Source organism: Phodopus roborovskii, unplaced genomic scaffold (genome assembly GCF_943737965.1).
Source record: "Phodopus roborovskii unplaced genomic scaffold, PHOROB, whole genome shotgun sequence".
NCBI classification, from domain to species: domain Eukaryota; kingdom Metazoa; phylum Chordata; class Mammalia; order Rodentia; family Cricetidae; genus Phodopus; species Phodopus roborovskii.
Window position 1 is genome coordinate 3,143,247 of NW_026126407.1, and position 26,276 is coordinate 3,169,522.

Here is a 26,276-nt window from a genome sequence, read left to right on the forward strand (position 1 = left end):
CTATCAATGGAATCAAAGCTGGACAAGAATGGAAATTCTGTAAATTTAGGGTAGCCACAGGCAGGATGCAAGACAACAGCACACAAGAGAAGGGCAGTTAGTAGGGATGTGGTCTTCTCATTACACTGCAAATGCCTCCTCTCCACTGCCAGTCAATCCATAAACAAAGCAGATCCGTTACTTCTTAAGGTAGCCCTATAGGAAAGTTGAGCACAGGAACTGATCAAACCGGGCAGTGAAACTAGTCTTGCCTCCAGGGTCAGATAGGGATCCAGAGAAAGTAGGAACTCCCCCAAGGTCACAGTCTGCTGGTCCCATATTTGCAAGGGCTTCCAATGCCCCTTGCACCTCTTAAGAGGCAGCTGGCCACATGGGAGAGAGTGTTCATGTTAAGTAAAAGAAACAGCAGTGAACAGTTTTAAATCTAATTGTCTTAAGTATTGCTGTCACCTGGTGTCCATCCAGAGAGAGCAAAGAGCTTCAAAGAACCTGGATAGCATGGGGCTCCTTTTTCTCTCTCTCTTTTCTTCTTGTGTTTAACAATTTCCCTCAATTTTCTCTTGACCCAGATAGTTTTATGAGGCAGAAACCCCCACAGCCAGGAATGCATTCTTTACAGCAAGAAAACTCACGTGGGATTACTAGTTTTGTCAACATGTGGAACCTGTTTCAATTCCCCAGTGCCGATGCAGACTTCCACATGAATCTCCTCCCGGTGGGCCTGTTTCCCCACTGGCAAGTTGGGAAGTATTTCCCTCTGTGCCTTCCTCTGGATCCAGTGGCAGGAAGGGAGGGGTTGGTTGTGACAACTGGCACCTGATCTGGTGACCTTTTCCACACAATATTGCTGCTGACCTGGGGTATAGTCACCTCACTCAGGAGTCTCTGAATGACTTTCTATGGGTAGGGTAGATGTTTGGAAGGTTCTAGAATCCTTGGTTGAGGGCCAAGCCATTAGCCAGAATGCTACAAGTCTCTTCTCTTTTTGCCATTTAAGACAGATTTTTTTTTTTTTAAACTAGGTACTGGGAAGGAAACCAGGGGGTCTCATGATGGACAAGTGCTCTAGCACAGAGCTATATCTTTGTCCCTTAAAACATTTTTTTTTTTGAGACAGGGTCTTAGTAAATAGCACAGATTGGCCTTAAACATTTTTCTGTAGCCCAGGCAGTCTTGAACATTTGATCTTTCTGCTTCAGCTTGTTGAGTAATTGGGATTATGAGCCTGTGCCACTAGGTCTCCTAGAGACCTGGCTTGATGCTTGCATTTATTAACTCCTACCCTCGTGTGTGTGTGTGTGTGTGTGTGTGTGTGTGTGTGTGTGCGCGCGTGCGTGTGTGCGTGTGTGTGCGTGCACGAGTGCGCGGGTGTGTGTGATGTGTAGGTCACTGTGACCTTTTACCTTTTAGGAAGGGAATGCAACTATCCAGGAAACTCTTCTCTATCAGAGCCACCTGGTCTAAAGTACAGCTCACATCCAATCATCTATGGATGGTCTTTGCCTCTGTCCACACCTGCTTCCTACCCCTCTGGGCCTCTGGGGAATGCAACCCTTGCCAGCATGTCTGTGTGTCCTTGGCTGGTGTGGCTGATTCTGATGGTTTGGGTAACTACCTAGTTTTCCTGTTGAGTAGTGGTGTCTATCAGACAAGTATAGTGCTCGCTTGGCCCACAGCTGGCAAAAGATATGGATGCAAGAGTCAAGTGGCAGTATCCAGGGATTTCTGAAAAGTTTTCTGCTTCTCCTGCAGAGCACTAAATCCGGGAACTGGAGGTGAAGCTAGAGTGCTTCTCAAACAAAGCTCTGGGATTGATCCCCAGTCCTACGGAAAACCAGCTGTGGTATTGCTATCTGCCTATAATCCCAGCAGTTGGGAGGTGGAGACAGGAGGGTCACAATTCTAGGTCATTCTCAGGTTCAAGACTAGCCTGGGATACATGAGTCTCTGACTTGAAAAGCAAGCCACAAAAGACTTTGGGTAACCTTGAAACAAATCTTGTCATTTCTGAGGCTATAAAATAGCTCAATAGGCTGGTGGCTTTAGTTAGTTTTTGTCCCCAGTGATGGGTTTGGACCTGCAGGGTCTGCTATTATAAACATCTATAGAGAATAAGTATTTATGTCTTTATTTAAAAAATATATTTGTCCTATAGTTTGCAGGAGTTGTACACAGGGGAAGATGCCCTGGATCGTCATGTCTGAATTTCAAAGATAGACAGGGTGAAGACAAGCATGGTAGTACACCCCCAAAACTAGGAGCTGAAAGAGTAAGAGAAACAGTCCCACTGATGGACAGGAGCTTAGAAGATACATTCATTTTTAAATAGGCAAACAAGCTGGGTGCTGGTGGTACAAACCCTTGGTCCCAGCACTCTGGGGAGACAGAGTTGGGCAGATCTCTGTGAGTTCAAGGCCAGCCTGGTCTACAAAGAGAGTTCCAAGACAGCCAAAGACCAAAAAATAAATAAGTAAAATAAAATAAGATAGGCAAACCGATGCAAAGGAAATCTACCGGCACTTGGGAGGATAAGGCGGGAACACTAAGAGCTCAAACCAGCCTGAGACTTCTAAACAGAAAATGGCTACGTGTGTTTCTATGGTGGTAACTGGGAGGGGATACATGAAAGAGGCTTTGGAAGCACCTGCTAAAAGTCTCTGAATGGACAGGGACCTCTTACAACTCGTTAACACATTCATCTGATTTGAATAATTTGGAAATCTGTGTTTCTGTTTCTTTGTACAATAAGAGAACTGAGACTTTGTCTCTCCAGGGGCAGGATATTGGAGTAAAACTCACAGCAGGAAGCATAAAAGATACAGCTGCAGAAGTCTTTAGTCAGATAGTATTCTCTCACAGGAAGAAAGGGCCTGGCAGTATATTGTATACTTAAAATCTCCTGGAGGTCAAGGTGCCCACAAACCATCACCCGGGCATTGTGGCTCTCACACTTTGGTGCTAAAACTCTCTGACATGTCAGAGAGAGGACTAGGCCAGGAGACTCTGGGAGTGAGGGAGAATAGAGCCTGCAGCTCTAGTCCTGTCATCGTGGAGGATTTTGACTGGATTGGGTTGGGAGTGAGGGGCCACATAGCTCTTACTACGGGCTTTCAGTGGCTACACCTGGTGCTATAGAGGGCAGTCATAAAGAGGTTGTGGCTGCTTGAGGTCCCTTGCTTGACTCTAGCTCTGAGGTGGGAACTAAGAATCTCAGGGCACAAGGCATTTGGAAAAGACCTCTTGCTTTCCTCCCTTGACAGGGTCTCATGTAGCCCAGGCTGGTTTCAAACTTCCTAAGTAGTGAAGGATGACCCTGAACTTGGGCTATTCCTGCCTTCATCCCCCAAGGGCTGAGATTACACTATCATGCTGGGTTTCTAGGGTGCTAGTGATCAAATCCAAGACTTTGTGTGTGCTATCCAAGGACTCTACCAACTGAGTCCCATCCCTGGCCCTGAGAAGCATTTATCAGCTTTAGAATTTAGCAATTGAAGCAGTGGAAACCCAGAGACTGTAAGGAATTCATAGAGGACATGCCATAAACTCAGCAAAGCTGTCTTCTTTCTGCTCCTGTCCTGGCTTGCTAAGCCTTTAGTACTTCCCCCCCCAGGCCAATGTGGACACAACTAGCTTGCAAGAATTCTGCTCCTAGCTGAGAATCTGCCTTGCATTTGCCCCCTCTGACATCACAGACCTTGGTCTGGGATCCATGCTTGATCCCTGCCTCTGGCCCTTCCCCTTTGGGGAGGTTCATGCTTCCTTGGAATCTGTATGCTGATCTTTTCTGTACTTGGTACCTCTTCTATTGACTTCGATTTGTCTCATCCCTCACCACTGTGGGCCAGAATTATCTGTTCCAGCTAATGCAGAAAAGCTGAATCCAGCCTAGGAGTGCCTTCTCACCAGGAATCCAGAGGCAGGGGCAGCAGTAGAGGCGACACCCAAGAGTACAAGACTTCTCCCAACCTGTGCCTGATGTCCAGGCTTATCAAGCTATGGCATTGTTAGAAACAAATCCTCTTTGTATTTAGTAACAGTTTCATGATGATATTGACACCTTCCATCCAAAGCCAAGTGTTTCTCTTTCACTTACTAGAATCTTATGCTAAATATCTAATATCCTCACTTCACCCCATGGTCAACTAAGCAACAAGACCCAGGGAATAAAATATGCTTTTAGTTGGGAGGAATGGAAGGGAGGGGCAGAGGGAGGCGAAAGGAATAAAATATGCTTTTAGTTGGGTAGGAGGGGCGGAGGGAGGAGGGAATGAAATGCACATTTAGTTGGGGAGGAATAGGAAGGAGGGGCAGAGGGAGGAGTCACATTAGCAGAAGTATAGGATAGAAATGAAGAGGTTGAGTTCTATTCACGAAACTGGAGTGATATGTTCAATGCTAAGCGTTACAATTGAAAATTTCAGACTCAGGCACAGTAACCCGTGTCTTTAATCCCAGCACTTGGAGGTCAGAGGTGGGCGGATAGTTCGACGCCAGCCTGGTCTTCACGGGGAGTTCCAGGTTAGTTAGAGCTACATCTCCAAAACAAAACCAAATAACAACAAATAAACATGCAACAACGAAAAGTAGCTACCCACCCTTTCAGATAGTTTCAAAGAGAAGAGCTAGCACTACACAGAAGACCCTATCCTAAAACAACAACAAGCAAAATGGGACCAGGAATCTGAAGTACGGGATGTCCTGTCACATGAAATCAGGGTGTTTACCTTACAGATGACTTGGGAGTGCCACGACTATCTGAAGCCAGATACAGAAGAAGGTCAGGGCGCCCGGGGTGGGGATGGGATGGGGAGGGGGCAGTGATACAGTTGGCTGGGCTGAGGACAAACAGGCGACACACACAGGCTAGGGACGTTCAGAATGAAGGTACGCTTCCCACTGCACGACCCGAACCAGAGCTGTGGGATAGGAGACGCAGGGAAGGCAGCTATTTTTGTGCTTGTGCGGCCTCGGGTAGAGTTCGGGTAGAAGAGGGACTTCTAGAAGGCTCGTGAACAAAAAGACGACGCTAAGGAGAACAAAAACACGGGAGAACCAACAAACTCTCCCCTCCCAACGCAGGCACGGACGGGGTTCGAACCCGCGATCTTCGGTTTACGAGACCGACGCCTTACCACTTGGCCACCGCGCCTGACAGCCAAGCAAGGATCAGAAGCTCTCAGTGGAGGGGAGGTGGTGCGGGCGGGGAGGTGGGCAGGCCCCGCCCTCTCTCCCAGGCCCCGCCCCCGCGCAGAGCCCGCCCAGCGAGCGTCAGGGACTGGCGATCTCACGGCCTCTTTGCGACGCCCGGCGACTGGTTGTCCTGGGGATCGCGTAGCGGCCGACTCGGCACTCTGAGGACGCGGGAAAGGCTCGGCTGCCGTGGAGCCTTCCGCTTCCCCCTCCGCACCGGCCTCACGCTGGGTCTGCGTCACAGAGCCAGGAAAGGCCGCAGAGATGTGCGTGAAGCCCGGCCTGAGTGTGAACGCCTGCGCGCCCCCGAGAGCCTGCGGACCGCCGGGATCGGGCGCGGCGCGGAGGCCCGGGTGATTAACGGAAACCAAGCGGGGAGACTACCGAGATTGGGCGCGGACGGACACCAGAGGGAGACCGGGACCGGGGGACAGACGGGGCGTTAATTTGATGAAGCTTTGTTCAAGTCTATGAAAGGAACAGGTGAGGGCTTGGGGCCCGAGTGCTTATACCACTGTCTACTTCTTTTTATTGGTCTTCTGTTTTGTAGACGTTTACATCGTCATTTGTTACTGGAGCCCAGGCTGACTTCAAACACCCTGTAGCGAGGATGACAGTGAACTAAAGATCCTTCTTCCTCCATCTCCCAAGGGTTAGGATTTCAGGCCTGGATCACTATGCGCGTTTTACCGGGTGCTGGGGATCGAACCCAGGGTTTTGCACCTACAACTGAGCTACATCCCTAGTTCCTAGATTTATTATTTAAATATTTAATTTTAAAATTAGTTTCAAAAAAAATTAAGGGAAGACGGGTCCCTGGATCCTATGGCCACCGGATCAGTTCCAAGAGGGAGCAGAAGCCCTTTTGGTGCAGGGCTGAGATGCTCACAGAGCAGTCAAAGGCTCCATTTACCAGCCTTTCTAAGTGCACACTGTGACAGCACACCAGAGCCTGGAAAGGAAACGCCCCCAGCGGGTTCGTGCTGCCTTAACCAGAAAGTTCACCCTGGTTTATGGGGAGAACTTTTTTAAAAAGTGTAAAATTGGGAGATTTGTAAAACCCAGGGGTATCTTTATGGATGTGTATGTGTTAACACAGGATTTATTATAACTAAGTTAAGTTTACATATCTTGTTAACTGGGCATTGGTACCTTGTACAACAGCACAGCACTACAGATTTGATTTTTTTTTTTTTTTTGGTATATTTGTTTCATACTGAACCTGGGTCTCCTGGATGATATGCAAGTGCTCTGCCACTTATCTCCAGCACCCCAACACACTCTTAAGTTTTTTTAGATTTATTTTTATTTTATGATGATTTTGCGTGCGTGTATGTATGTGCACCAAGTGTACGCCTTGCTCTAGAAGAGGTCAGAAAAGGGCATGGGATGCCCTGGAACTCGATATGGATGGCTGTGAGCCACCACATAGGTAAGTGCTAGGAAAAGAACCCAGGTCCTCTCCATGAGCAATAAGTGCTCTTACCACAGAATCACCCTTTAGCTCTTTTTAATTTGTAGTATTTTGAGACAGGGTCTTGCAGGATTGCTCAAGCTGGCACTCTGTAACCCTGGGGCTTTGAACTCTCTGGAGCCCAGCAGTTCAGGAATTGGTGATCCAGGGTGACCCACCAGGCAGGCCACACTGCTTTCTTTTTTGCCCAACAGAGACCCTTTCCCTTCTCCCTCCCTAAGTCCCTGACAGCCATAATTTTTTTCTCCCTTAAGAGGCTGGCAACTTTAGATATGTCACATAAGAGAAACAATACAGTATCCATCTGGTGGGCACTGGCTTTCTTGAGTCAGCTCCTCAACTTGTAACTTCCGAAAGGATGTCCTGGCTTTGTAAGGCTGACCCTCATTCTCTAGTAGGCATATGCCACATACTCTTTACTTTCATTGCCTGGTAGACTACTGTTTTGTTTTTCTTCAAGACAGGGTTCCTCTGTGTAACCGACCCAGGCTGGTCTTGAACTCACAGAGACCCATCTGCCTCCTGAGTGCTAGGATTAAAGGTGTGCACAGCCACCACTGCCACTGCCAGGCTGCCTGGTGGACTTTTTTGGTTGTCAGTAACACTTGAGTGGGAAGAGTGTGCACATTGATCTGAGATACCATGTCAGTCCTTTTGGATACACACTCAGAAGCAGCACTGTGGGTTATGTAATAAGTTTGTTTTTAATTTCGTTTGTTTGTTTTGTCTTTTGTTTGTTTGGAGCCAGGGTCTTTCTTTGTAGCCCTGGTTGGCTGGAACTCTTGATTTGTAGATCAGAGTGGCCTTGAACTCATTAAGGTCTGCCTTCAAACACTGGGACTAAAGGCATGTTCCACCACACCTGGCTTATTTAAAGAACTCTCCACAGTTTCCATAATGGCTCTACCATCTGAGATTGCCACCCCCGAACACAAGGTTCTGATTTCTCTGTCTCCTTACCAGCACTGGCCATGCCATCATTGTGATGTTTTGCACAGTGGCCATCCTCACAGGCGTGCTGATGGCTCATGTGTGTGACATTGTTTCCTGGGTTTGCTGGCCATTTGTGTCTTCAGAGAAATGCCCATTCAAGTCCTTTTTAAATTGCATCATTTGTTCTTTTTGTTTGTTTTTGAGTTCTTTTAAAATATCTCTGCTGGACATTAGCTCCCTTTTAGTCTATGCTGAGCTGATTTTTGTATATGAAGAAAGGGGAGGATCCAGCCTAGCTAGCCTTCAAGGAATCCAGCAGTGAGGTGAGCCAGACACAGCCAGCAGAGGGCCTGCCAGCTAAATTCAGACTTGGGAAATGTAAACCGTTCTCCCTGTGAACAGGGGAAATAGAGGTACATTGATGGGGAGGTCACATAAAGCCCGTGTGTCTTTCCATTCTAGGCTTGAAGTTGGTGGTTATTCCATGGAGTAGATACAACTGCAGGGATGCTGAGTCCATACGATAAGGGCCATGCTCAGCATCCCTACTGCTGCCATTTAATCTTAGTTTCTTCATCCACAAAATAGGTGTGGCCCTGTATGAATTAAAAATAGAACAGGCAGCTAGCTGGGCATGTTATATGACTGCAATCCTAGCGGTCTGGAGGTTGAGGCAAGAGGATCAGAAATTCAAGACCAGCAGGGCTATATGAGACTCTCAAAAAATGGAAACAGACTAGATAGAGGAAAGGCAGGTGTCAAGCCTGCCAAGCTGAGTTCTTAGTAGGAAGAGAAAACCATCTCCTACAAGTTGTTGTCTGGCCTCCACACACTATGTGCATGCAAATAAGGATGCCATTTAAAAGACTGCTTCATTTCCACTGCTAAGGTTAGTTCCCAGGGGTGGAAAAGGCCAGCCTGACTCCTTCCTTTGGTACTGAAGCAGCCTGACACTTCCCCATTGACCACATTTCCCAGACACCACAACGCTTGAAATAAGTCTGCCACTACTGGGGCAGGGTGCAAATTGTATTCTTTTGGAGAGTTGGTAGCCACACTTTCAGACATCTTAGATTAGATTGCTTTTCAGTATGGTTAGCATAGTCAGTCTCTCCCTGACTTTTCTAGTAATAATATGGCCTTTTTTTTTTTTTTAAGGAAGGAAACAAGGAAAGAAAGGAAGAGAAAGGGTCTCAGAAAGAAAGAAATAAAGAAAAGGAAGGAAGAGGGAGGGTGGGGAGGAGGGAGGGAGGGATCTCACACAGCCCAGACTGGCCTAGAACTTCCAATTCTCCTGCCAGCTTCAGCATCCCCAGTGGCAGGATCACAGGTGTGCACCACCATTCCTGGCTTGGTATGTACTTAGCAACATACTTAGAGGGGGAAAGAAGGTCTCTGAGAATCCAAATCAAGAGATGAATCAAGTGAACCTCCTCCAGAGACCCAGAGAAGGCAGAATCTTCTGCAAGTATTACCCACAGCTGCTACAGGCTATGGGGGTCTCTCTGACTGTGCCCCATGGGGCTTCTGGGCAGTAAGAATTTGGCTTGGTTGACATCAGGGATCAGTTCTGCTCAGGTGGGTTCCTTTAGGAATGAGTGGGCATGTCACCGAGCCCACTGTTTCTAGCTCTAAATAGATGAATATTTCTCCTGGGTGTGTGGACTGACCAGACAGCTCTCCTTTGGGTCACCCTATAACCTGTACTATGTAAGTGGGCTCAGAGTTAGCGTTATTGTCCTTGAGTGTTAAGTCTATCAAAACCTTAAATACTGAGCTGAGATGATAGCTCAGTGGGTAGAGTGAGTGCTGTGCTAGTGTCAGGACCTGAGTTCAAGCCCCAAGAAGCCCTGTAAGGCAGCCTGAGTAGTGTTTGTAATTCTAGCACTGCTATAGTGAGATGGGAGGCAGAAACAAGAGAACCCTGGAAGCTTTGTGGGCATGGGGTATGCAGGACTTGACAAAGGAACACCTGAACCATGGTAAATGAGGAGCATGATGACCCAAGGTTGCTGACCTCCATTTATGTGCAGTGTGGCATATGTCTGCCCATGCCATCCACACATAAGACAATACCTGACATTTTTTTATTTATTGGGGGAGGGTTGAGACAAGAACTCTTTGTAGTTTTGTTTGGCCTCACACTTACTTTATAGACTGGGCTGACCTTGAACTCACAGAGATTGGCCTGCCTGTGCCTCCCTCTGCTGGGATTAAAGTCATGCCTGGTTTTCAAAAAACAAAACAAAAAAATGTAAACACGAAAGCCTCGCTTGAGGTGTCATAGTAGTTCCTAAATCAAAATCTGAGACACCAAAGTTAGTTCATAAACCTGGAACTCAGAACAAGAACCAGAACAGTCACCGCACCCCACGGCCAGTCCCCTGGTAATTGCCAGGCAGCACAGGCCAAAAGCTGACTCCAGAGTTACTGGGCCTATAGCTGTTTATCCAGGAAACTTGATCAAATGCTGATCCCCTCAGCCCACTGGGGCAGCTGGGCCGGCTTGCAGTGGGCCCACCATCCTTCCCGGACTTGTCCTATTTTTCCTGACTGAGCCCAGGCACATTTTGCCACCTCCCCACTCTTGCTCCTAGGTGCCTGTCCCTGCGGCCACACCCTCTGCACAGCCCTGTTAGGGAGAGGTGCCCCAGCTGCAGGGTTCCAGGACAGCAGTCCCAACCCTCACTTGAACAAGTCAAGTCCTGCTCTGGATGGCTGCCTGATCTCAGCCTGAATTCTGGGCAACTGGCAAGCTGGATCCCTGTGGTTCAGTGCCCTCATCTGGTAGCACCTCAACACCACCCAGCCCCCAGGGAGCCCCTCTCTGTGTGCCTAGCTTCTGGGAATTCGCTGTTGCAGATAAAGAAACCATAGACTGAGAAAATATTTCTCTGTCACAGGGCTGGAGAGATGGCCCAGTGGTCAAGAACACTGGCTGTTCTTCCAGAGAACCTGGGTTTAACTCCCAGTGCCCCCTTGGTGGCTCACAATCATCCGTAACTCTGGTTTCAGGGGACCCAAAACCCATTTCTGGCCTCTCTAGGCTCCTGGCACAAACAGTACACATACATACATGTAAGCAAAAAACCCATACACAAAAATCTTTTAAAAATATTAAGGGGATGTTGTGCAACAGTACATGTGTACAGGTCAGAACGACTGTTCAGTTCTATCCCTCCATGGTGATGTGGATCCCAAGGACGGCACTCAGGTTGTCAGGCTTGTGTGACAAGTGCTTTACCCAATGAGCCTTCTACTTGTTGACCTGAAAATACAAAAAGAAAGAAAAGAAAAGGATCTGGAGGTGGGGAGAAGGCTGAAGAGATGGCCCAGTGGTTAAGAATTCAGTTCCCAGCACCCATATGGTGGTTCACAACCATTTGTTCCAGGGGATTTGACACCCTTTCTTAGATTCATGAAGGCATACAGTATTTTTTCAATTTTTATTTTTAAGTGGATATGTGTGTGGATATGTGCGTGCCAGAGACACTCGACACTGTGAGCTTTGCTTGGGTGCTTGGAATTGAACTTGGGTTCTCTATACTGAACTTCTCTCCAGCCTAATAACACACACACACACATACACACACACACACACACACACACACACACACACACACACCACCTTTGTCTGGGACCAGGTACAGTCTGTAACCCCAGCCCCTGGAAGAAGAATGTTTGCAAGTTGAGAGCAAGCTGGTTGACATAGCAAGCTCCAGGCTATGCAGTGAGACCCTATCTCAACAAAACAAAACCCCTACATCTGCACAGAACATGTATAGACTCTTCCTCGTCATCATCCCCCAACAACATCGTTTGTACAGCATTTTCTTTGTGTTATTAAAAGTCATCTGGGCTGGAGCTGTTAAGAGCACTTGCTGTTCTTGCAGAGGACCCAGGTTTGGTTCCCAACACCTACTCACAACCATCCACAGATACACATAAGGTGCACATGTATACATGCAGGCCAAACATTCATACACATAAATAAATCTATAAAAAGTAATCTAGGGCCAATGAGAAATCTCAAGCTGGTAAAGGCACTTGTCACCAAGCCTGGCAACCTGAGTTTGATTCCCAGGGCCCACATGGTGCAAGGATCCAACTTAAGTTCTTATCTGACTACTACACACTCACCATGGCATACCCTCCCCCAAATAAATGTAAAAAATACTGTAAAGGAAAGTAATCCAGAGAGGCCTTAAAGTGTATGGGAGGACATGAGGGATTACATGTAGTACTCCACCATTTCATACAAGGCACCTGAACCTCTGCAGGCTTGGGTATCTGCTGTGGATCCTGGAACCCAGGAGAGTGTGGTAGGAACACCATTGGAGCCTTCCAAGCCATGGTCTGGAAAGGGTTAACAAGCAAGTGGGACTTGCAGAACAGAAAGAAAGAAAATAACATGAAAGGGAAAGGGATCCCTTATCCCATCTAGTTTGTATTTCTTATTGTCTGCACGAAAGAAACAACACAAATGACAAATGAGATTGTGACTGAGAAGTCCCTTCTCTGGGGATGATCTCAGATGGGTCTCCTAGCTTGCCTGTGGGGTCTGTGAACTTCATCAGCATGCCCCTCCCCTTAAACCTGAGCAGTGTGCTCCATAAACCACTGCACCATTTCATTTGCAAACAGAATTTTGAAGATGAGAAACCAGTAAGACAGCTTGTGTAGTTTTACTTTTTTTAACAACCTTTTTTTTTAATTTGAATGTGGATGTGGTGACACACACCTTAAATCCCAGCACTATCAAGCCAGAGGCCAGCAGATCTCTGAGTTTGAGGCCATTCTGGTCTACCTATGAGCTCCAAGCCAACCAGAGATATACAGTGAGACCTTGTCTCAAAACAAGAACTGTGTTAGTTTGAGAGTCTCATTAGGTAGACCACACTGTGAACTCATAGACATCCACCTGCCTCTGCCTCCCAATGCTAAGATTAAAGATGTGCCACCATGCCTAGCCTACACTTAATTTTAAACACTGAACCTACTTTGTAATTTATGCTCTTTGAGCACTGTAACTTCAAAAGCCACAAAATCACTTATATAGTTATTGTTCAGACCCTTGAAGGCTGCCTCCTGCTCATTTTTTGAATGCCCAGGCTGTCTCAAACATACCTGATTGCCATCTCTATTTATAAACCCAGCTGTTTCATATGGATGTATCCTGAAATTATTTTCTGTCCAAAAGTCAAGATGCTGGTTCCACCTGAGTAGAGGTCCAAAGGCAGCAAACTCCTCATGCTCCAGGGGCCAGAATCAGGCTGCCAGACTGGCCACATGGGAAGATCTGGTTAGCTAAGGGTGTGCCATCTCCATCTGCTGAGTTTCCTCCCCCCCCCCCCTTCCAGCACTGTAGCAGAAGTGATGACTCCTTTAGTGGGGAAGCTTCCAGAGACAATGTACCTGTGAACTGAACATGACCTTATTTTGGTCCATGCAGATGTGAGATAGTTGGACAGGCTCACTGGATTATCCAAGCTCAAATTTATTCACAACTTCTTTGGGTTATCCTGTATCTTTGTCAGTCTGGAGTGAGACCACAGTGGAGAGAATAGGTACATAACCCCCAAGTCTGCACTTGACAGATAGTGGCCCTGTGGTCCCAGAAGGCAGGTAAACCTGTCCAGTGCAGAGCTGCCTGTCCACCCCAGAGCACCCACAGCACAGGGCCAGCATGGGGAGGATATATGGTCTAGGACACCCAGCCTGAGTGACCAGTGAGCACTTTTACTGGAATTTCAGAACATACAGAAACATACAGAACAAAGGGTAGAAATCTTGGGTCCTGGAGCACACAATCCTAAAATGCCATTGTAATCCATGGCACAGCAGAATTCATCTTAATTTAGAAGCACCTGAGCCTGTACAAAATGGAGGACATGGGAAGAGCATGACCCAGGGACCCCCGAGCCCCAGAAGGACTGCAGGACAGTTTTCAATCACAGTCCCGAGGCTGGAACCAGGGAGAATGGGCACTTCCATGCAAAGCAGGCCAGGACTGACTGGAGCCAGTCCTTGCTCTACCCTTCCTCTAGGGGGCAGCACTAGCCACCTCAGTCATAGCACACCACAAAGAGACTGCTTTTCGTAAGAAAATGTCACCCTGAAGCCAAGACACAAGCCTGCCTTTCTCCCTCCATCTCTTCCATCCCCTAATTCCCCGTTCCCCTACAGAAGTTCACTCAAGTCAGGAACAAAAAGCCAACTGTTTATTTACACTGTGTTCTGTACATTACAGTTCCTTGGAAGGTGCCCACGTTGAAAGCCTATTTCAGGACAGAACAGGCTGGAGGCAAACAGTTCAGGGTTTGGGACTCACCCCTCTCCCCTCCCTGGAGCCTAAAGTGGAAGTTCCTTTCCAACCCCAAAGCTAAGGCCATTTGCAATTACTGGCACTGGGGGCAAAGCCCCAGATGTAATCCCTGGAGAATCAGAGCCCATAGCCTGTAGCTACTTCCACCTGGGCCCCAGAAGGCCCAACCCCAGAGCTGAAGTGTGTCCTCAGCACACACTGTCATGTCCCAGTCCTGACATCAGTCTGGTGATTAATGGCACTCTGGTCTGAGCACCAGCAGACAAGGAAGGGCTGGACAGGTGGTAATAGCAGGCAGGGACAGTAGCAAATGACTTCCTTCAGCACACACACAGTGGAGACAAGAGACACAATGGCCCTAAACCCAAATGTACTGAAAGCACTGCAAACCACATGGCTGGGGCTTCCTCCAGAAGAGCCCTGCAACCTCCCTGCTGTAGCCAGTGCCTCATGTTAAAGGTGATCTGTCTTCTATAAATACCCACACCCACACAGAAGATGTTTGTGGGAGAAGCTGCTCTACACAAAGCTATCCTTGTCTGGGATGCAGGGCTTCTAAACTAGCTGCAGGTACATAAGGACTAAGTGTTCCCTATGCTTAAGACTGTAACAAAAGATCCTGTACAAAAGTTACCAAGTCAATAGAGGCTGGGGACCTATGGGGAAGCGGGGCCTGATTGGGGGCAGCAGGAGTCTGCCAGCTGATCTCGGTGGAGGCACATGGATGCACACACGAGTATACACAGGACTGGGGAAGACAGGTAAGGAGGTGTACAAAAGGGGGCAGTCGGTAACAGAGAAACCTGTGTGGTGGCCACAAGGGAAAAAAGGCACAAGGACCCCAAACCATGCAGACAAAAACCAGCTGTGCAGAACAGAAAAGCAGACAGTCCCAACAACAGGCAGGGCCATTAGAACTTAGGCCTGAAGGAGCGGCGGTGGCCTGGGATGCTGCCCTCCAGCTGGTACCTTGGGGTAGACATCCCTGTATTACAGTCACAGTGGGAAGAGGAACCCACGAGCAGGGTACATCAAAGATACCCAGTTCCTGGTGAACAGAGTGATAAGGACTGTCACCTTGCTATGCTTTCAGAGACAAAGCCTTCTAGAAGTGGCTCTCTTCTTAGCTGAGCAGCTAAAAGATGTCACCTGACACAGCTACCCTGACACACCCATGCACATTCAAGTCAAGATGGACCTCAGGACAGGGAGGCCCTCCGAAACTGGGCCACTCTAACGAGGCCCCTTGGTGGGCACATGTTAGTGATGCCAACCTGAGGAGCCACCACAGAGGCAAGTCCTTGGGCTCCAGTGGGGGTTGGGGTAGGAGGAAAGATTGGGAGGAAGGGACAGAGCTGAAGCCCTAAAAAAGAGCGTCACCTGGCCTGCTACAGAATCACTGGGCATGTCAGGCTGGCCTGGTGACTACCCTAAACCTTTCCCAGGTCCCATCAGTCATGTCTACAGACAGGTACAAATTTGCCAGTGCCCCACAGACAGTCATTCCCTGCTTTCTCGGGCCTTGCTGCAGAGCCTCCAGATCCCCTACTGAGCCCAATGTGTAATGCCACCCCTGGACCATCGGAACCAGTATGGATCACAACTCAGCCCTCATAGTGTGAACTGGGTGCTGATTTGGCACTGACAGGAAAGCAACTGGGACAGCCTCACTGCAGTCAGAAAAAGGACAAAATCCAGAGACAAGTGGCCACTGCACCCAAAGCTGCTGTCAAAGCCCAGCTCTTGCCTGATTATCAGCCCCCACTTCGCAATGGGCCCATGCACGTCTCCTGTGACTCTAGGAGTCCCAGGCTGGGGGCCACTAAGGGATACAGACTTCCAGGCTAGTGAGAGCAGCTGGAGTCTCTCAGTGGAACAATTACCAAAATCCATCCACCTTCGTCACCCCAGTCAAAGGCAAGCTTCCTAGCCCTGCTCATGCTGAGACATTTCATGAGGTTTCTCTCTGCTTGAGCCAAAGACCTTGTAGGACAGGAGCCCCCACCTGGAGCTGTGAGGAACAGCACCGGGGAAACCAATGCAGAGAGGTAGGTGCTGAACCATCCCCACTTCCGGTTACACAGAAACTCACAGTTGGTCCTATCATCAACTCCTTTTCATGCTGCTAGGGACTAAACCTCACACCAGGCCCTCTACTGTGCCGACGTTCCCAAGCCTTCTATCGTCAGATTTTTTTCAGAGCCTCCTCAGGCGACAGCAGCACACAGGCAAATTGGCAAACCCAATCTCTAGTCCTGGTGCTCTGCTTGCTTCATGAGTTTGTGTTTTGAGTGTGTAAGAAATAAAACTTTAAAAAGGAATTTCCTCTGTAGACTCTCAAGAAAGGTACCAGTCTGAAATAAAATCTAGCCAATTCGAAGCTAAAAGGAAACAAACGCAGGAAGACATAGTTCATTTTGTCTGGCTTCTAATGGAATGCAAGGAGTTTAGCATCACATAAAAAGTGCATCCCCTTCATGGCCCCCAATCTACTCGGATCTTGGCAAGTTACTGCTGACCCTTCCCCTCCAATTTGGCTAAATTGGCCAAAGCTAAACACCTGGGGCATTCTTAAAACATTCCAAGGCCTGGGCCACACCTGTACCAACTGTTAGAACATGTGAGGAACAGAATATTAAAAAGCCCCCGAAGCATCAACTATGGCATGGGACATTGTGATTCTAAAAGTTAAAACCACTGGTTTATCTGAAATTCAAATTTAACCAAATGCCAAATCTAGACACACGGACATCAAGGGGGAGCTTACCCATGTTTAAGTGAGTTGGGGGAGCAGCAGAAGCAAGAGCTCCAAGTTCTGCAACCCCCATGAGTGATGTGGTGCCAGAGTCCTGGGCTTGCAAGCTCAGAACCTTTTAAAAATGAAATGTGTGTGGTGACTCATGCCTGCAATCCCAGCACTCTGGAGGCTAAGGCAGAAGGATTACCTTGAATTCTAGGGCACCCAGAGCTACAGTGTAAAACCTTGTCTCAAAAGATAAAAATCTACTGCCACCACTACAAGAAACAATGACCAAGATCTTAGGCCAAGTTGACAAAGTTTTCTAAGTGCATCCTGGCTGAGAAAAGTAAGAAGGCTGGATTAGCCTGAGGTGTGTGTTGCATGGAAGTCAGCTCCACCCTCAGAAGTCACTCTTCCAGAGGCCTATAGCAAGAGTCCAGGCCCATAGGGGCCTCCAAACTTGTCATTTCCTTGGGGAGTCTATTCTTGCAGTCCAACAACGTGGGCCAAAAGCCTTCCCTGCCTGTTGCCTTGACAGAAATCCCCTTCCTCTTCTGCTATGCTGTGACTCTGGCTTCTAGCCCTATCTGGACACCAGTGAAACTAGAGGCCCATACAATTTCAAGTACAAAACATCCATCCCTGGGGCAGCTCCCACAGGCCAGGACCATTACCAACTGGCCTCTGCCACGCTCCTCCCAGCATGACACCTGAACCAACCTCAAGCCATGGTTTATTTTCCCTTCCTACTGACATAGCCTCAGGAGACACTAACCTAGCCTTTTTCTACCTCTATCTTCCCAGACCCCAGAGAATGCCCGCAGAGACCTGCACCTTAAGATCAAGCAGTCTTGTCTTCCTGGTGTGGCTCATGCAGGCAGTGCAGGGTAAGGTGACCCACCTACCAACTACACAGCATGAGACAACTCTGTGCATATGATTAAAACAGGTCTCAAAAGCCAAGGAAAGCAGGAGTGAGTGGGCTGAAACTGGTCACAGCCTTGTCTCTGCCAAGCAGGGCAAAATATCCTAAGTCATCTCTTTACCTTCAACTGCCCCCCTTTCCGCTCACTAGCCTCCCCAACGTGACCAAACGTTCCCTTTTACGCAAGACGTGCTCAAGAAAACAAACGGAAGAGGAAGAGGCAAGACCATCCATGTTTATCTGGGCTGGGGATAAGGAAGCCAGTCACAAACCACATAAAACAAGAGATAAACTAACTGCCCAACAGTCAAGGTATAGCATCAATGCCCGGATGCCTAGAACAAAACATCATATTCTTTTAAAAATCTGGGGGTTGGGGGGAATCCCCACCATGTATTCACAGAACGGAAGACTACGGTTCCCCCATGATGTTCTCCACTGACCTCCCACTGGCAGGGCCTGCTCTAACAGGGGAACCAGATCCAGGTGTGCCTGAGAGCTGTCAGAAGGGTGTGGCCACCTCCCCAGGCCCGCCCTCACCAAGGTGCATCTGTGCACATGCTAGATGCAGCCATGGGAACATGTCTCCCAGGCAATCACTCCCTTTGGCCCCCAGTGTTAACACCTGCCTTGGACACTCCACCCTTGTTCTTGGCCTTCCTTCCACCCCAAGTAAATGCTGTGTATAGTTCTCTTCTTCAAAGCAAACTGAAGCCAAACCAGAAAGGGGAGGTAGGAGAACCAGGCTGGTAAGGGCATGGAAAACTACAAAGGACTCAACCCAAAGGCATGGACAGCGCACGTTAGCTGCTCTGTAAACTCAAATCCACTGGTGCCACTTATCTGCACCCCAGGGGACCATCTACAGGGGGCCCTGTACCCCCTCCAACACCCTTCCTCCTCTTTGAGCTTAAAAAACCTGGGTTTGAATGATGGCCAGAAAGGCTAGCAAAGACACCAAGCTCTGGAGAGCATAACAGTTTTGTTCCTACTCTGGGGTGAGGGTAGGGTTTGGGGGGGCATCTCCTGAGAGCTTCTTCTAACCCTTATCCAGAGGTAGAATCATTTCATCAGTATCCTACATGCAAGCTTCCAGTCCTTGCTGTTAACTCCTGAGAGTCTCCCTCCCATATCCAGGCCCCCTCAGCCCCTCACAAAGGGGCTGCAAAGTGCACACACAGCTCATCATGGGGTTTTTTGGTCACCCACAGCCATGGCCCTAAGCTCACTCCTTGCCTGTGTGTGCAGTCTCCCGCACATACACTAGCACACACATACAGGGTGGTCAGAGGTACATTTACAGAGTGAGTGTGGGGTCCTGCCTGCATCTTTATCCTCAGGCAGGCTGTCCCTAGGTCCCAGGTCCAATGGCCGCTCTGCAGCCAGCCCTGGCTCAGTGTTTGATTTCCAGGATGGAAGGGTTGTGGTCCAGTATAGCCAGGATAATCTTGTCCATGTACTGCCTCAGTCGGAAGTTGATCTCCTCCTGCTCCTTCAGGGCCTCCATTAGCTGAAGGGAATGAGAAAGGTGGGTCAGAGGCTGGGCCCAGGCTGGGCTTACAGTGGGCCAGTGACTGACAACAGAGAGGCCCCAGGTCAGCCTGAAGGCAACTGGCCTGGGGAGGGGCTAAAGCATGGAGAAAATTTCACAAAGACTGGGAACACTGGTCAGATGTACTTATAATCAGGGCTAATGTGTATAGTCCCAAAAGATGTTTGGGGCTGCCAGCCTTTCCTCACTCCAGGCCTGCCTTAGCCAGCAGCTCTCACCATGACATTTAGGTGCAGCCGAACTGCTGCTCCAACCCTACAGAGTTACCCGCTATCCTAGATCTCCTTGAGGCCAGAGGTCATCCCTTAGCTCTTGAGTCTCAAGTGGAGGCAAGATTCGGGTACAAGGGGAACTCAGTTTCACATTCAAATGCAGCTGAGTGTTTTGTATTTGAGGTAGAAAAGATGGCCTAGGCGCTGGGGAGTGAGGCTCTTTCCCCGCTGCCATCCACGTGGTTATTTCTACAAGTAACAGGGAAGTGTTTATGAAGCTGCAAGCTGAGACCAAGTAAACACGTGTGCAAAGGTGGATGTTTAAGAAATTCTGGCCGCCATCAGGGTGAAGTCTCAGGAGGATCTCTGATCTGAGCTCCACTCTAACCTGAACCCAGAGCTCCTAAGGAATGAGGGCTAAGCTCCTCTCCTGTGCTGCCTTCTGCTCAGCTCTGCCTTACTGTGACTGCAGTAATGGAGGGCAATTGGGGCCAGGCCTTGGGCTGCCTCTGGGAATCCTGTGTAGCCTTGGTTTCAGGGTCCCAGCAGGTAGGAATGGGGACAGGACCCACAGAATAGCGATCAGTCACCAATGTGAGAGTCCAAGGGAGTGAAGGGACAAGGCTACCTCGTCCCGGGATGCTGTGTCGATTTCTGCAGCCAGAGACTGGGCTTTGGTCTGGGTGGCAAAGAGGTTCTTTGCCTCATAGAGGCTGAGGCTCAGGATCTGCCCATTCAGGTCATCGTTCTGATCCCGCAGCTTGTGATTCTCCTGTGGCAACAGAACAAAAGGAACCTGAGCTCTGGGAGGCATTGGGAGCCCGCCCTCTGGAACCCACCTCTCCCTGTCTGTGTCCTCAGAACACCAGCACTCTCCTTCAACGTATCCTGCGGGGCCAGGAGACCAGCAGCCGACATGGCCTCTGCAAGGCCACAAAGGTCAGAGAACTGAGGCCCGGCTCAGAATGTGGCATGCCACAGTCCCCAGTTAGAAGGGGAACTGCAGCCCCGCATGGGAGAACCAGGAAGACAGAAATCTTTCCCCTCTTGGGTCCTAAGGGGAACACTGGCCACCAGCAGCTCAGACTGCAGTCCTGGACCTGACTGAGGGAGGGGCTATTCTGAATTCTCTGTGCACGAAGGAGAGCTGGTTTTCCTGGTTCCTCCTATAGCCAGGGTCTGGGACCTGCTCAGAGGGAGCTGTTTCAGAACATGCTTGCTTGCTCTGGAAGGAAGGTGACACTGAGAGCCTATAGCTTACCCTAGGAACCTGAGACCCCCTCCTGGGTGGGTGATGGGCTAGCTGTACTTCAGGAGATGGCCACTAGGACTTCTGCCTGGGTGAATTTGCTCAGATGTGATCCAAGACCAGACTTTGGCCCATAGGCCTGCCTGAGTTTAGGTTTCACTGTCTTTTTGAGCCATCCCCCCCTTCCTGACCCCATGCTTAATCCAGGCTGTGATGGGACTCTATGAAAAGCCAAATCTCAAGACCTAGGCCCTATTTGCCAGAGGCTCCCAAGCAAGCCTGAACCTGCAGCTTGGGGATGGTTTCCTTACCCCAATACCCAGGAGAGGACAGGGACCTAGAGCCCAAGAAGCATTGGCTGTAACTAGAGGTACGTTGCTTGCCCGAGTGTGGGATGTGATGACAGACCCTGGCAATCGGGCTACTGAGAACAGAGCAGACAGCAGGAGGTGGGCTGCTGCCCATGGCTTCCTCTCTATCTCTCTATAACTTCTAAACAGAGGCCCTCATGGATGACCCAGTAGCCTCTTCAAAGCCACTGGACAGTAGGCCTACCTGCTTCAGACGCTTGACCTCATGTTCAAGTTCCACCTCGCGGGCTCTGGCGTTGAACTCACCAAGGCCAGATGAGCTGCGGCCCCTACCTGGCCGCTCACAGTCCAGCTTATACATCTGCAGGTGTTCAAGCTCCCTCCGCAAGTCCTCAATGAGCTGTGAGGGAGAGAAGCCTGTGACAGCAGCAATGACACTGAGGGAAAACCTTAGGCGCTCCCGGCCCAAGACTCACCTCTTGCGTCGCCTCCCGCTCCTTCTGGAACTCAAGGCGGTTCTGCCGCAGCTTGTCCATCATGCGCTTATAAAGGTCCATCTCATCCTTGAGTCGCAGGCTGGTGTCCTCCAGACGGTCAGACATGCGCTGCCGTTCCTAGAGCCAGGCAGACCTGTCAGGGCAATCATCCCCAAAGGGCCCTCATGCCCTGATGGACCTTGGTGTGGCAAATGGACAGGCAGAGCAGCCAGCTTGGGGAGTGCCCTCCAAGGACACTCAAGAATCATAGCAGGAAACACCCTAGGCCCCAGATGTCCTTCAGTGGTGCCAGGCAGAGCTCAAGAAGAAGCTGTTAGCCCAAGCACCCTCTTCAAAAAAAATATTCCGCAATATAAGGCATTTACAACGTATAATACAAGGTTATATTTTCACTGTAGAAAACTTGTAAATTCAAGAATGAAAGTCATCATTCAATTTTCCTTCCTTTTTAATTAATTAAAAATTTATGCTGGGTGGTAGTGGCAGAGGTGGTGCACACCTTTAGTCCCAACACTCAGGAGGCAGAGGCAGATGTATCTCTGTGAGTTCAAGGCCAGCCTGGTCTACAGAGAAACGTTTGTTTATCTTTAAGACAAAACTCTCACGTACCCCAGGTTAGCTTCAGATTTCATGATGTAGCAAAGGATGACCCTGAACTCCCGAAGCCCTTGCCTCTACCGTCTGAGTACTAGGATTGGCAGGTGACAGGTGAGTGCCACTATACCCTGGCACTTCTTTCTCTCTGTAGGGAAATAATTCACTATTCCAGAGACTACGATAGAAAGGCCCTCTGAGGCCACCACCTCTCTGTGGATTCATCGTCATGCTGGGGCCCGCTGCTCACCTCATCCAGTTTCTCTGTCTGCGACTTAAGTCGAGTCACTGTGGTTCTCAGATCAGCGTTTTCTTCTTCTAACTGTTGCACCCTGGGAAAGAAAAATGACAGATCTGAGGATCTAGAGTGGAAATGGTCATTTCCTGCCACAGAGAAGGCAGCCAGTCTCTACCTCTGGAAGAAAGAAAACTACCAACTGAGAGAAAGACTGAGACAGAAATAAATGTCTCACAGGATAATTCAGGTCTAGCAACCCTGATCCGAAAATCCAAAATGTTCCAAACCCAAAACTTTTTGAGCAAGGCATGATGCCACAAGTCAAAATCCCACATCATCATGGAACTGTTTCATGTGCAAAGTCATTAGCCAAGAGTGATAGTACATGCCTTCAATCCCAGCATTCGGGATGCAGAGGCAGGCAGATCTCTGCAAAGCTGGAGGACAGCTTGGTCTACATATAAGTTCCAGGCAGCCAGAGTTAGATGATGAGGCTGCCCCCCCCCAATATATTTGGAGCCAGGATGGGCTCCAAATCTACGCAGAGAAATCCTGTCTTGAAAAGCCAAAAAACAAATAAACAAAAAAGCAGCAGCAAAGGAGCCAGGGGTGAGGGGCAGTGGTGGTGCACGCCTTTAATCCCAGCACTCAGGAGGCAGAGGCAGGCGGATCTCTGTGAATCTGAGGCCAGCCTGGTCTGCAGAGAGCGAGTTTCAGAGCAGCCAGGGCTACACAGAGAAACCTTGTCTCAAAAAACAAAAATAGAAAAGATTTTCATGTTTAGATAGGGTCCTACTTCCAAGATATGTACACATGAATATGTATTTCAAAATCTAAAAATTTCTGAAATCTGGCCTCCACATGCATACATACATGTGTACACACACCAAGAACCCTTCGTGAAACAATGAGGTAGGGTGTTTCCTCTAGACGGAGCAGTCCTCCTATGTCCAGGCTTCACCTGTTAACACTGCTGTCTGAAGGCTACAACCATGTTGGCTCTCTATGCTCCAACCCGGGAATCCTGGGAGCTCTCTGCAGCCATCTCTGATTCAGAGGTAATACTCCTCTATTGGGCATTTGCAGGGCCCCAGGCTCAGTTTACCCATGTTCAAATGCAAGGGAGAATCTAACAGCAGGGGGAGCTCCAAGCCTTCAGGCACCAGCCCTGCCTTCCAACATGCCTCTGCTGCTCAATGACCAGGTTACTATGAAGTGCATCCTGCCTGCTCCCTGAAGAGCTGACCTGGGCAATTTTAAAGCATCTGAAGTACAAATGCTAGAATGGTAGGCTCTGCTTTACTGAAAACACTTGGGGCCAGGCACTACCAAAGGGCTGCCAGGGCAGAGGGTACAGCGAGGCACAGTGGGCAGAAGGCCTGGTGCCTACCTGGTATTGAGCAGCTCCAGCTCAGTGCTCTTCTCCCGCTCCAGCTTGCAGTAGACCTCACGGTGTCGCCGGGCCTCCTCCTCCAGAGCCTGCTCTGCTGTGGTCTCCTGATCCTTCACCATCTCCTCCAGCTCATGCACCCTGAGGCAGGGCGTGAACAACAGCATCAGGGCAAGCGCTCATGCCTGGACCCCGCCAAAGCCCCCCCCCCCACATATTCACTGTGATGTGGAGAGTTTGTGCCATGAGCTTGGGTGACAGGTAAATTAGGGACACTGTGACATCTAAGAAGTGTGTCAGCTATACTCAAGGGAGAAGCAGACCCAGTGAAGAGGCTATGCAAACGGCTTCAAGGTCTGTCTTTTCTGCTGCTGACTTACTACCCATCACCACCTCCTCCCAAGACTCCACCAAATCCTGGCAAATGGCCATAAGAAATCCAGAGCCAGGAAAAGGTCAGGCCCTCTGGAGTCATAACCTAACCTACAACTGGAAGCCTCCAACAGTTCACAGTTCCTCCATCAGGCTAAGCTAGGGCATACAAGAAGGCAATGGGGGAAGGACCAGACCCAGAGACAGGGAAGTCTACCAGGTTTCTTGCACCTGGTGAAGGCAGTCAGCATGGGATAGCATACTTTCCGGTGTCTCTGTTGTCCATCACATGGGCCACCTGGGCCCTCCTCCCTTCCACTCCCCACCACAGGGCACGTTCCCAAGAAGGGAGGTCGGGTTCTAGTCTCTCCAGTCCAGTGGTTCTCAATCCTCCTAATGCTGTGATGCTTTAATACAGTCCCTCATGTTGTGGTGACCCATGACCATAAAATTATTTCTGTTGCTACTTCAAAAATGTAATTTTGCTATTGTCATAAATCATAATATAAATATCTGATGTGCATGATATCTGATATGTGACCACAAAGGGGTTGAGACCTATAGGTTGAGAACCACTGCTCTAAGCAGCGACAGTCATGAGCCCTGGGCTGTACACAGAGCAGTACTATCTGGTCTGGAATCAGGGCTTCTCCACTGGCAATGGGGACACTTCACCTTCCTAAGAGCCACCCTGCACCTGACCTGTGCACCAGCTGCGTGTTCTCCTGCTTCAACTTGCTCTTTAAGTCCCCACTGGTCAGGGTGTCGTTCTCCAGCTCTGTGACCTTTTTCTCCAGGAAGCTCACCTGCAGCATGTGGGGTAAAACACATTAGGAAAGGCTTTAGAAGCACAGAACTAAGAATCTAAAAAAGCTCATAACAAGGATCTCCAAATAACTACTCATAAAAGAGCAGGCATACTTGGAAAGGAAGGGACATGTGGCCAGTGCCCTTCCCCACCCTGATCTCCTAGGTAGGCACACAGTCCAAGCTCCAGAGACCAGTTTGGAGCACCATACATCCCAGTAACATGCATAGTGTCCCAGGGCCCACCTTCTCTGTGATGTCATTGTCACATGAGTCAATGCTGTCGCGGAACAGGTCCTCAGTGCTGCCGTTACTGCTGCTGAAGTTACTGTTGTGCATGAGCTGCCTGTGGGGGTGGAGGGCACATGCCTGCAAGTCTGCCACAGTCTGAGGCCCCAACTCAGGCTATGGGCTAGGTGAGTATTCCGTACCAGGCGGTCAGAAAGAAAGCCCCAGGAGAAACACTCTACCTGACCTTCCTGCCCAAGGGACTGTCTGCTCTAAGAATTGGACAGGGCACTCCCCAAGGCCTGTCCTTCACTGAAGTGAAAGTGCCAATAGCCATGGGTTGGATTATGGTTCTCAGGGCATCCCAGACAGCCCACTTAAGCTGAAGCAGTGAGGATCTACAGATGCTGGCCCTGCTAAGTGGGGGAAAGGTGGCAAGGGCAGGGAAGGAGCTGCTCTGTCCTTGCTGCGGTCTCTGCCACCCAGCTGGGGACTGCTTCACAACAGTCTGCTTGCTTGGCTACATACAGGGCACAGGCTGAATCTTGGCTACCACCATGGAGCCCCCACCCTAGGACAGCAGAAGCGAGTGAAGGTGGGAAGCACTCAGCTCGCCGTCTCCCAAAAGGGTCTTACCGTCCGAAAGCTGTGCTTGAGATCTTCCGGTTGGGGCTAGAGAGAGAGAGGGACACAAGCCACTGAACAGAGGGGCACTGGATATGAAGGGACATCATTCATCAGCTTGGTGCCAAGGTGCTGCAGAAAACACCCAGCCCTGCCCAAACACCCACATTCCTACCCACAGAGGGGGCTTGCCTTGCTAACCCTGCCTAGCCCCGCCTCTCTGGGCTGTGAGCTCACCTGTTGGCCTTCAGGTTTTTCAGCCGGGCCTCCAGGTCATTCAGCAGGTTGATCTTCTTGCAGCACTGAGAGCAATACACATCCAGCAGCTCACTGTTGTAGGCGTGCCGCATCTTCCTTGGGGTCTGCCCCGCACTGGACCAAGAGGAGAGGGTGTCACTCTACGCTGCTGGCAGGCTGTGTGCCCTGCCCACCCTGCTTAGAACTCTACCTAGTTCCCCAAGTCTTTTTTCTTCCTACTTTGGGATAGAGAAACAGAAATAAGCCAGCGAAATCCCTTCCCTATGGTTGTCAGAGAAAGCTGGGGAGATGAACTCAATTAACACATAAGGCATACTGAGAGCTAATGTCACAGGACAGAATGACTCAGGCAGGTGA

General features: G+C 49.5%; 1 protein-coding gene and 1 non-coding gene across 4 annotated transcripts in view; both read right to left on the reverse strand.

Annotated features, from left to right (window-relative positions):
* Positions 1–5,077: 5,077 nt before the first annotated feature.
* Positions 5,078–5,149, reverse strand: Trnat-cgu (transfer RNA threonine (anticodon CGU)). Its single transcript has one exon. It is a non-coding gene; the product is annotated as a tRNA-Thr (tRNA).
* An 8,647-nt stretch (positions 5,150–13,796) lies between these two features.
* The window catches only part of Rab11fip4 (RAB11 family interacting protein 4), a 101,180-nt gene continuing 88,700 nt past the window's right edge, over positions 13,797–26,276 (reverse strand). For all 3 annotated transcript variants that reach the window (XM_051179825.1, XM_051179823.1, XM_051179826.1), the window contains 10 exons: positions 25,899–26,033; positions 25,674–25,709; positions 25,056–25,155; positions 24,705–24,808; positions 23,631–23,771; positions 22,253–22,334; positions 21,388–21,525; positions 21,156–21,311; positions 19,980–20,123; positions 13,797–19,097 (listed from right to left, as the gene is read on the reverse strand). In XM_051179825.1, coding sequence (XP_051035782.1) covers positions 18,981–19,097; positions 19,980–20,123; positions 21,156–21,311; positions 21,388–21,525; positions 22,253–22,334; positions 23,631–23,771; positions 24,705–24,808; positions 25,056–25,155; positions 25,674–25,709; positions 25,899–26,033 — 1,153 coding nt within the window. In that variant the 3' untranslated portion in view covers positions 13,797–18,980. The remainder of the gene's footprint in view (positions 19,098–19,979; positions 20,124–21,155; positions 21,312–21,387; positions 21,526–22,252; positions 22,335–23,630; positions 23,772–24,704; positions 24,809–25,055; positions 25,156–25,673; positions 25,710–25,898; positions 26,034–26,276) is intronic.